Genomic DNA, 11,251 nt, shown 5'->3' with positions numbered 1-11,251 from the left:
GCTCGTAAAGGTGGCCAGGCGGAGGAGGGCAGAACTGCGCGGGCGGGCCCAGCAGGTTTGCGAGCTTTGCTGCGCGCCCGCGGCCTCTCGCAGACCGGACCGGAAGAGGGGGGACTTCACTTAGGCAGATTTGGGTCATATCCTTTACCTTTTCGACCAAAAACCAAGATGTGCTCAGCCAAGGGCAAGGGGTGAGGGGAATGTGTCAGTGTGAGGGGTGCACCAACCGCTCAGCGTCATGTTTTATGCCTTTGACAACTGAACAGTTTTTTTTTCGTTGCTACTCCCACGTGCGCTGCTACTCTCCGGACTCCGGCACTCCGGTACTTCCATGCAGTACTACTCCCCCCGCGGGCACGGTGGATCAATCACGGCCCTGCCTACGGCCATACAGGATGCGACGATTCCTCACTCGTTCAGCGCAGAGAAGATCGCGAAAATCTCCGCCGGCGTCATCTCGCGGTCCTGCTCCCGGTTCCACAGCCTCCGGTGGACGGCGTCTTCATGCACGCCGAGGCCACGCTTCTCGCAATAGTCTCGGTACTGGCCGCGGAGGTAGCCCATGAAGGCGTCGGCCTGCTTCGGGAAGCGCTTGCGCACGTAACGGAGGAAGGCGGCGTCGTACTGGAGCTCGTTCAGCTCCTGCACCTCAAACCTCACAGCGCCCGTCGCGTCCTTAATGGGCATGAGCCCCGTCATTTTCTCGTCCTTCTCCACGAGGAGGTACTCCTGCACAACCTTATCGTCGACGGTCTCGGTCTTGATCTTGAACACCTTGGCCGCGGAGAAGGGAGGCCAGCTTGGAAATGCGTCCATCGTCGTTTCGCCCCAGAAGCCATGCTGAAGGTAGCCGTCCAGGCACTCAGCCTCGAGCTTCTGCATCTGGTTGCACCCTTTCGGGAAGAGCAGCTCTCCCACACCCTTCACGTCGCCAAAAGTCTTGAAGGGGTGGAGCCCATTACTGAACGCGTACTCGTGCTTCGGGTGCCTCGAGATCTTTTCGTACCTGTGGGGTGCGGAGGCCACGGTCACATGGGTGGAGGTGATATGGAGCCGTGAGCGCGCATGCGCACGCACGCGGGCAGGCGGGCGGGCGCACATGGTCACGAGCATGTCCTTGAGGTAGAGGTGGTCGTTGCGATACTGCTGGTACTCGGAGCCCTCCGCCGCCTCCTCCGCCGCCTTCCTCTCCTCCTCCTTGGCCGCGATCTCCTCCTTCATCTCACGCTCTCTCTTCATCTTCTCTTCTCTGGTGCTCTGCAGCTCCGCCTTCAGCCGCTCGTACTCCTTCTTCGCCGCCTCTGCGCCCGCGCTGCCGTCGGCCAGCTGACACGTCTTCTTGTGCGCCTGCAGCTCGCGCTCCTTCTGCGCCAGCGCACTGCTCATCAGCTCGGTGAGCTCGTCGGCGCCCCGCTGCATGAGATCGCGCTCCTTCCGCGCCTCGCGCTCCTTCTCCTCCGCCGCGCGCTGCTTCTCCTGCGCGACGAGAGTCTGCTCCTCCTCCTTGCCGAGCCGCCTCGTCAGCTCCTCCACCTTGATCCGGTGCTCGCGCAGGCTCGCGTCGCGCGCGGCCTGCGCCGCCTCAAGTGCGAGCCGCTTGGCCTCCTCCTCCTTCGCCTTGGCCACCGCCGACTCCCTCTCCTCGTTGGCCGACTCCATCACCCGCTGCATCTCCTGGTCCCGCATCTTGGTCGCGTCCGCGATCTTCATCTCCTGCTCGCGCAGATTGACCCAGCGTACGCGCATGCGCTCGCCCCACCGGCCGTTGCCCACGAGCCCGGCGGCAGCTGCGCGTGCCCCGGCGTGCCGAAGGTAAGCACCGCGTCCCCGGTGAACGGGCCTCGGTAGACTGGGCACTGCACGTCAGGTCCCCACTTGCCGAAGCGAACCTTCAGCTTTCCGGCCGAGTCCTCCAGCACTCCCTTGATGCCCGAGATGTACAGCATCGGCGGCCACGAGACGGACTCCGTCTTCTGCGCCGCCGCCTTGGGGCCACTGCCGGGCAGCACCTCGGGCAAACGAGTCGTCTCGCGCAGCACCTCCGCCAGCGCCTTGTGCGCCGTGGCGGTGGCCGGGTCCTCCTCATCGGCGTCGTCGTCGTCGTCGTCGTAGGCAGCAACAGCGCGCCGGCAGCCGGCGCTCTGCTTGTCGGCGTGCTGCTGCAGCGCCTGCAAGCCCTTCATCTCGCCGGATGTGCAGGGCGCTTTGTGCGTCTGTGTGCCCGCCGTCGGGTCCGGCGGCCAGCCTGCGGGAGGTGGGGGGAGATGTGGGGAGATGTGGGGAGCTGTGGGGAGATGGGGGGAGATGGGGGGAGATGGGGGGAGATGGGGGGAGATGGGGGGAGATATGGGGAGATGGGGGTAGATGGGGGAGATATGGGGAGATATGCCGTAGTAGTCTGCGAGCCGAGCGTACGCCTCGCGATGGCCCTGGTAGATGGGGGTGAGGCCGCGAAGCGCGAACGGGCAGAAGCAGGGCGCCGTCTTGTTCTTGAAGCGCGCAGCGAGTACCTGGCGCAGCACCTTCTTGAGCTCCTCGGCTGCTTCGGTCGACGAAGTGAGCGGAGCCGCCTGCGCCGCCGCCGCCGCTGGAGGAGGGGCAGGCGCTTGGAGAGGCGATGGCGGCCGCCACTCGACTTCCTCACGGTGGCCGCTGGGATTGGCAGAGCTGCTGGGACGTGCAGAGCTGCTGGGAGCGGCAGAGCTGCTGGGAGCGCCATAGCCGCGACTAATATCGCGGTCGTTGTGGTAGCCGTTGCCGTTGCTGCCGCTGAAGCCACTGCCGCTGCCGTAGTAGCTATAGCTGCTGCCGCTGCCGCCGCCGTGGCCGTGGCCGCCATAGTCGCGGCGGTCTCGGCGGTCGTAATCGTAATCGTCACGACGGTCGCGCCGGTCGTCGCGCCGGCGGTCGTAGAACCCGCCCTCCGGGTAGCCTCGCTTTGACATCAGGCCAAGCGCGTCGGCGGTCGCGGCGATGGACGAGCGGGCGGCGGTCGGGACTTGCGCGTTTGCACAGCTTTCTGGACCCGCCGGCAGGGTGCAACCAACCAACCAAGGGGGGCGGGGGCTGGGCCCACCGCCCAAATCGCGCTGTGAATGGAACGTTCGAGGTTTGGGCGGCGGGTCCGCGCGAACTTCAACCGGACGCCGGATGCACTACTTTTATAAAGATCGGGGGGATGCACAGTCGCTCCAGGCCCGTCCCGCGAAAGCGGGGCGAGAGGACTATAAAAGGCGCGAAGGCGCGAGACGTCTGGTCTCGTCTGCAAGCTGCCACGCTACCCCTCCCTGTGACCAAATCGCGCTGTGAATGGAATTATTTTCCATGAATGTGGGTTGGCCGGCGCGACGGTGATGTTCGGAGAGAGAGAATTCTTGATACGAAACCACGACGACACACACCAGTCGACTCGCATCGGTTGCCTCCATGAACGGCGGAGCTATTCTCGCGTCCACACCACACCTGGCTCCAACGTGGACACGCCCATAGCTGGGGACACTACTAGGTCACGCATGGCATCAGAAGTTTTATCTCTGGGCCCCGAAAGGCATCTCTAGCAGCGTCGTTACGCATGCACCCTCCCCTCCTGGGCGCATACGCCTCACGTCTCGACAGAGCATAAGCCCTTGGTGTGCCACGAGACGAGTTTTTCGCCATCGCAGCGAGCAGCAAGCCACTCGCCGCAGCAGCCGGAGGCATCGCCACGGCACTGGCTGCGCCGCGGTCCCGCACCCGTCGGCGACGCTTCCCCCGCGGAAGACCGCGCGTAGCGACGCCTTGACGATCGAGATGAGCGCGCTTGAAGCTCGCCCACCTACTGCCCCTGAGAGTTGGTTATCGAGTGGGCTCAGCTCCCCCCCTTGGGATCGAAGCTTCCACGACCTCGCACCCAACACCACAGGCGGGATCAGAGAGAGACTCCGCACCGGACACCGCCCGGGCACAGACCCCCTACCCGTCGGACAATGCCTGGACCCCTCACAGAGCGGCCCACACACAGATCACGCATCGGCAGATTTCACGCCTGGATCAGGCGTAGACAGCACACACTGGTCACGGTTGCATAGCCCTGCCGGGGGGGACGAGTTCGCAAGGTTAATATTAAAAGAATACAAAGTGGTGACAACCACTGAGTTCTCAGTGGACGACGAGCGTCGACTGAACAGAAGGTGGGTGTGCAAAACACCGGGTCGGCGCCAGGCTTAGACAGCCAGTCGCACGACGGTCGACTGGTCGCAGTCTCATCACGAACACGTTCTAGTCGTTCCCCTTCCTCGTAGCTTGCATCGCTGCTCGCCTCACTCCAGTTGCTCCTCCTCGTCGACCCCTGCTTCGTTTAGCCTGATTAACGTCACTCGGCCTTGGCCCACTGAAACGCTCCCCTCGCAAATCCACTGTCGTCCACCCCATGAACCTGTCGATCTCCTCGCTGCCCACGCCCTCGTTCCCCATGTACTCCAGCATAAGCTCGTCGTCCTCCTCAGCATAGCTCCCTCCTCCCACCATGTCGCCTCTCGACTCCCCTCTATCGATCCCGCTCTGCCCGCTGCTCCCCGCTGCCCCGCTATCGCCTCCGCTCTCCACTTCCATCTGAACTTCTCCTCTCTGCTCACCACTGACTGCCTGGTCCACTGACTGACTCATGTACTGATCGACTGATTGACTACCTTGACCCCATCCTGAATCTGAAATCATTGCTGCTCTATCCACCCGCGCCTTCTTCTGCCCCTTCCGTCGTCCATAACGCTTCCACGTCTCCACCTCCTCCTCGCATCCGCTCGAGTCTGATTCCGAAATCTGTATTTCTTCGCTCTGATCCGCCTCCGCTTGCCTCCTCTCCTCTCTCACCCGCCGATTGCTCTCCTCCAACGACCACTGAATCGCCTTCTCCTCCCGTTCCTCGCTCTGACGCAGCCATTTCTCCACCCTTCCAGTCCCCTCTCCACTCATATAGCGTCCGTCCAACCCGCTCACCATGTGCTTTTCCACTTCCGCATCCCGAATTTCTCTCTCTCTCTCTCTCTCTCTCTCTCGGTGATGTTCGCACAGCGTTTTATTCTTTCTGGCGCGGCACCGGCGGCCAAAGGATATCCACCTCGAGAACCTCGAGAGCACCGGCGGCAACCACGAGCGGCGCCGTTCCCCTTAGCCTTCCTCCTGACCTCGCGGTGGGCGACCTGGGCTCGCTGCGCGCCTTCCTCTCCGAGTGGGGGACGCGCGGCACGTCGCTCGCGGCCCAGCTCGACGCGCGGCTCGACACCGACACGCAAGACACGCTGCTGACCTGGGCAGCTCGGCACGGGCAAGCCGAGGCGGTGCGGCTGCTTCTCGAAGCCGGCGCGAGCGTTGGGGCGACGACCGGCACCGGCCGCGCCGCGCTCTTCATCGCGTGCCTTGAGGGCCACGTCGAGTGCGTCCGGCTGCTCCTCGAGGCCAACGCGGCGGTCGGCCAAGCCACGGAGGACGGCGCCACGCCGCTGTGCATTGCGTGCTGGCAGGGCCACCTCGACATCGTCCGGCTGCTGCGCGACGCTGGCGCTTCGCTCAACCAGGCCACGGAGGACGGTTGCACGCCGCTGTACATCGCGTCCCAGCAAGGCCACCTCGACATCGTTCGGCTGCTCCTCGAGGCGGTCGCGGCGATCAACCAGGCCAGTGCCAGAGGCGCCACGCCGCTGTACATGGCGTGCCAGAACGGCTACGTCGAGATCGTTCGGCTGCTTCTCGAGGCCAGCGCGGCAGTCAACCAAGCCGCGGAGGACGGCGCCACGCCGCTGTTCATCGCGTGCCAGCAGGGCCACCTCGAGTGCGCCAAGCTGCTCCTCGAGTCCAGCGCTGACATCAGCCAAGCGATGAACTGCGGTACCACGCCGCTGTACATCGCGTGCCAGGAGGGCCGCCTCGAGATCGCCCGGCTGCTTCTCGAGGCGGGCGCTTCGGCCAGCCAAGCCCGCAACGATGGCGTCACGCCGCTGTTCGCCGCGTGCGAGAACGGCCGCGTCGAGTGCGCGCGGCTGCTTCTCGAGTCGGGCGCGGCGAAGGACCAAGCCAAGCAGAATGGCGCCACGCCGCTGTACATGGCGTGCCAGAACGGCCACCTCGAGCTCGCCCAGCTGCTCCTCGAGGCAGGCGCGGCGGTCGAACAAGTCACGACCCACGGCGCCACGCCGCTGCTCATCGCGTGCCACAACGGCCACCTCGACATCGCCCGGCTGCTCCTCGAGGCCGGCGCAGCAGTCAGCCATTCGACGAACAACGGCTTCGCGCCGCTGATCATGGCATGCTTCAACGGCCACCTCGAGGTCGCCAAGCTCCTCTCCTCCTACGGCGCCTCCCGCGCCGCAATGCCGCCCTTCGGCACGCCCGAGGAGGTCGCGAACCGCGACGGCCACACCGACCTTGCCGCCTGGCTGGTCGCCAGCCGCGGCTGGACGCCGCTCGCGCACCTTGAGACCCTCACCGCCGCCCGCGCCCTCTCTTTGCTGCGCAGCGGCGCAAGCTTGCACGAGGGCGAGCCGACGCCGCTGCAGCGCGCCGCGGGCGGCGCGGGCGAGGTGGCGGCCCTGATCCGGCGGGCGGCGGCGCCGTGGTCGCCGGCAAGCCACTCGCTCTTCCCCGCGGCGGCGCGCGCGCGGGCGGCCCTCCTCGTCTTCTCGCTCTACGAGATCCACGAGCGGCACCATCTCGACTCGGCAGGAGCCACGAACGGCATCGCGGCGCGCGACTTTGTCACGTGCGTGCTGCGCTTCGCGGTCACGCGCGAGACGGAGTAGGGGAGCACTGTGGTGGCCCCTCTCACCTTGGCACCGCCGCGACGGTGTCTCTCTCGATCTCTCCTGTTGTTTAGTACTCAATTGGATCGGACTGCTTGCCGTCCGTCCGTGAGCTCCTTGGGGTGCATTGGCGGACTGGGCGGGGCATGTGCGTAGTACTAATTCGCCGAAATTCTTTTCCGCGCGTGGGCGGCGCGATTTCTTGTGTTATTCGGTTCTCGAAGTATTGGAGCACTTGGAGTGGCCTTGCACTTTGAATGCCGTGGGGCTCCTGTCGTCAGACGTGGAGACGCGAGGGTTGCCCCCCCTTGCCCCACCACCTCGTGTGTGTGGAGAAGTTTACCTTACCTTACCTTACTTGGAGTGCAAGTCATTAACCTCACATCCAGAGGAAGTAGTGGAATTCTAAAATCCCGCAGCGTGTTGGTGCTCTAGACCAACGCCAACCCCAACAGAGCTCTCCCTGCCGGCCGCCGCGACGCGACGGCCTGAGCCTCGAGTCTCCTGCTGCTGCAACGGCCCGGCCGCCAGGCACGAGGCTCGCCTCCTCAAAGACGGCAGAAACAGTCACACGCAATTAGTACGGGGTCGTGGAGGGTGAGTTGACCAAGGGGTTGTGCGCCGGGCCCTCCTGCTCGGCTCCAGCCGGTAGACAAGTCTTGTCATCAACAGAGTAGAAGGATCTGACCTCGGGGCCGATGTGACCAAGCGCTGGTAGCGTGGTTTTACCTCACACCCATGGTCTCACAGTGTGCCGGCAGTCGCCGAGCAGTGTCGCTCACACAAGCCGCAGCACAAGTGACTGAGGGCCAGTGAGGGCGAGCCCATCGCTGTCACAGCTGTGGCAGCCGCACAGTAGGCTGTGTCAGCTGTGCAGAGTGTATGAGCAGCAGAGGAGCTGCTCTCCAGGCTTCTGTCGCAAAGAGCTGCATGCCACCGAAAGCGCTGTCGAGGTTCGCCGAGCGCGGCGCAGGTTGAGGGAAGCCGCCACCGACGAGCGCGTTGGACTTTTCACTCCGGACAAAGACGGGCACACGTACACGAGCCGCGGTCGTGTGGCCGTCATAGCGGCGAGGCGCGGGACCGTCTGTGGCGAAGTGGGTCGCGTCCCTCGATTTCCGTCAACCCAGCATCCACACCCATGGCCCAGCTCGCGCCATCGCCCACTGTCTCGAGCTTTGCAGCGCGCGGGCTCACACTCTACTATAGGCCCCCTCGACGCCCACTTCGAGTTCTACTCAGCTAAGGGCCGCACTTGACGCTGTCAGCAGCGCGCGGCGAGAAGCAGTTTGGCGCTTGTGGTGAAACATGGGAATCTAGCCCAAGGTCGGAGAGTTGTGTCATAGGAGAGGAGAGAGTGTGGAGATGTTTTGTGCGGGATCAGGCCCGAGTCCCTAGTGTCGCCGGAGAAGGTAGCTCCCTTTTTCGTAACAGGAACAGGTCTCCCTCTCTCCCTCTCCCTCTCTCTCTCTCTCTCTCTCTCTCTCTCTCTCTCTCCCTCTCCCTCTCTCTCTCTCTCTCTCTCTCTCTCTCTCTCTCTCTCCCCCCCCCCCCCCTCTCTCTCTCCCTCTCTCTCTCTCTCGTCGCCGACCCCACAGCCACGCCCACCCTCCACAAACAAAGTCAAAACAAAGAACCCGACGCAAAGACCGCATGCTAGGCTCTGGTGTCACATGAGCGACCGCTGCGACCGGTGACCGTCGCCGCCGTCGCCGCCGTCGCAAGAAGTGCGGCGGCAAGAACGAGCGGCATACACACACACACACAGGGCCGGGTACTCTCGCGCCGCAAGCAGTGCCCGCGCGAGCTCAAACCCGGCGCACAACTTGTGGCAAGCTGTCCGTTTCGAAACGAGGCACGCGTCGGAGGCCGCCATGTCGCTTCTCGCTAAGAAAGAAAGAAAGAAAACAGACAGCCCAAGGGAGGGATGGGAGGACGGCACGCCGAGGGCGTTGCCCGCACAAATTCTTTTCCTCTCACTCCCGGGCTTTGCGGTGTGGGCTACGGCAGGCGGCGGGCTCTCCCTCCCGCTGGCAATGCTCTCCTACCTCAGCAAGCTGCTGCCGCGGCTAGAGCACGCGCCAGGCATCGCAGCCGCGGCGGGGACAGCCGGCGCCGCGACTTTCGTTGCGTCGCAGCTGCCGTCGCAGCTGCACATCTCGGCGATCCCAGTCTCTATCGTGCTCGGCGCTGCAGCCGGCAACGCGGCGCCGTCGGCGGTGACTGCGGCGATTAAGCCGGGCCTGTCCTACGCCACGTCCAACATCCTGCGCACCGGCATCGTCTGCGTCGGAGCCAAGCTCTCCGCGGCCCAGATCCTCGCTCTCGGCTGGACGACTGTGCCCGCAGCGGCGTGCTCAGTCGGCGCCGGAGTGACTATAATCCCGATGCTCGCGGCGCGCTTCGGCCTGGCGCCGCGCCTCGGCGCTCTCCTCGCGTGCGGCACCTCGATCTGCGGCGTCACCGCCATCTCCGCCGTCGCACCCGCCATCGCCGCCACGCAAGCCGAGGTCGCCATCGCCGTCGCCAACGTCGTCGCCTTCGGCAGCGTCGGCATGCTAGTCTACCCGCACGTCGCCGCCGCCCTCTTCCCGCCCTCCGACTCACGCGCGATCGGGCTGTTTCTCGGCCTCGCCGTCCACGACACGGCGCAGGTGATCTCCGAGCATCTCGGGCAATCTCGGTGTATATCCACGTCCAGTGTCTCACGAGACCCTTCCGAGACCCTTCCGAGACCCTTCCGAGACCCTCCCGACGCTCTTCCCGAGACCCTTCCGAGACCCTTCCGAGACCCTTCCGAGACCCTTCCGAGACCCTGACTCTCCCGACGCTCATCCCGAGACCCTTCCGAGACCCTTCCGGGACCCTCCCGACGCTCTTCCCGAGACCCTTCCGAGACCCTTCCGGGATCCTTCCGGGATTCCTTCAGGTGATGGGATGCGCTGCGTCGTATGCGGAGCAGTACTCCGACGCCGCGGTTGCCAAAAGCGGCAGCGGTGGCGAAGCTGGGTGGCAGCGTCACAGTCTGACTCGTTGCGGGCTCTGGACTAGGTTGTCGGGGTGGCAGCGGTGCGGCGGACGAGCAGTCAGAAGGTTGAGGTGTTGCGAGCTTTGGCTGACTAGGTTGTCGGCGCGGCGGCTGTGGCGAAGCTGACGCGAAACGTCTTCCTCGCCGCCGTCGTGCCGCTGATGGCGGTCCGGCATGCAGCAGGCGCCACGGGCGGTCAGTCAGTGTGTCAGTGTGACACACCTCCTAGCATGGAGGACGGGCCCACACGCACACACACACGCTGCACATGATTGGCTCGGGAGCCGACACGAGGCGCGCTGTCACCGGCCGTAGCACCGGGTCCGGACTGCTGGGCACACAGCACACAGCTCACAGGACAGCTCGCAGCAGGCGCCACAGGCGGCGTGACCGCAAAGACATTCGCCGCGGCGGTGCCCGCGTTCGTCGGCGGGTTCCTGGCCATGGCGGCAGTCCGGACGCTTGGCGACGCGCAGCTGGCTGTGAACGGCGTCTCCTCACGGCTCTCCCTCTGTGAACAGGCAGTCCGGACGCTCGGCGACGCGCAGCTGGCTGTGAACGGCGTCTCCTCACGGCTCTCCCCTCTGTAAGCAGGCAGTCCGGACGCTTGGCGACGCGCAGCTGGCGAACGGTGGCAGCGCGCTCTTCGCGTTCGACAGTGCGCAGTGGAAGGGCGGGGCCGATTGGCTGGGTGCTGTGCTCGGCGCGATTGCGCGAGATTGCGCGAGATTGCGCGAGATTACGCGAGATTACGCGGGATAGCCACCTGCCCTAGGCGAGCGCCTTATCATACCTCCCCACATCTCCCCACATCTCCCCACATCTCCCCACATCTCCCCATACCTCCCCACATCTCCCCACATCTCCCCACATCTCCCCACATCTCCCCACATCTCCCAACACCTCCCCACACCTCCCCACACCTCCCCACACCTCCCCTCATCTCCCCTGCCCACCGCCGCTCCACCACGGCGCCTCTTCACACCGCCCTCTGTGCGTGTCAGGAACAAAGGTCCTCCTCTCCACCGGACTCGCGGCCGTCGGGCTTTCCGTCAACTTCGCCGCTTTCCCACGGCGCCGGTCTCGCGCCCTTTGCCGTCGGGGCGGCGGGAGCGTCGGTCGTCGGCGGCGTCGGCCTGAGTGTGGCGCTTCTTATGGCGAGCTTGGCGCCGGCGGTGCCGGCGTGAGGGGGAGAGCCGCGATTGGTCGGGATCCGGTCGGGATGTCACCGCGCAGGAAGCAGGCCAGCAAAAGCTCTGTCTCTGCGACGCCGCGCAAATTGGTTATTTGTTTGTACTGAGCACACGTACTTAGTACGGTACCTTGCCCCGCGGGATACCGGTCGCGCCGCTGAAACGCGGTGTCGGCCGCATTTTAAACGCTCTCAAACGCGCACTGAAACGGGCGAGGCGGAGGGGACCCCTGTCTGTGTGCCCAGCTGCAGGTTGAG

At 65.0% G+C, this 11,251-nt stretch overlaps 2 protein-coding genes across 2 annotated transcripts; one reads left to right on the top strand and one right to left on the bottom strand.

Moving 5' to 3' along the window:
* Nucleotides 1-408: 408 nt before the first annotated feature.
* EMIHUDRAFT_236883 (hypothetical protein) lies at nt 409-2,945 on the bottom strand (the record flags this gene model as incomplete). The annotated part of the gene is made up of 6 exons (XM_005778642.1): nt 409-1,006; nt 1,334-1,749; nt 1,821-2,051; nt 2,121-2,168; nt 2,511-2,587; nt 2,879-2,945. The coding sequence occupies 6 exons, from the start codon at nt 2,943-2,945 to the stop codon at nt 409-411; spliced, it is 1,437 nt and encodes a 478-aa protein (XP_005778699.1).
* Nucleotides 2,946-8,809: 5,864 nt separating this feature from the next.
* Nucleotides 8,810-10,988, top strand: EMIHUDRAFT_115127 (hypothetical protein; the record flags this gene model as incomplete). Its single annotated transcript, XM_005778641.1, has 6 exons — nt 8,810-9,427; nt 9,897-9,996; nt 10,183-10,283; nt 10,323-10,355; nt 10,396-10,497; nt 10,806-10,988. The coding sequence occupies 6 exons, from the start codon at nt 8,810-8,812 to the stop codon at nt 10,986-10,988; spliced, it is 1,137 nt and encodes a 378-aa protein (XP_005778698.1).
* Between the last annotated feature and the right edge of the window lie 263 nt (nt 10,989-11,251).

This window comes from Emiliania huxleyi, assembly GCF_000372725.1.
Source record: "Emiliania huxleyi CCMP1516 unplaced genomic scaffold EMIHUscaffold_241, whole genome shotgun sequence".
In the NCBI taxonomy this organism is placed as follows: domain Eukaryota; phylum Haptophyta; order Isochrysidales; family Noelaerhabdaceae; genus Emiliania; species Emiliania huxleyi.
This window is presented reverse-complemented; position numbering and strand designations above follow the sequence as displayed.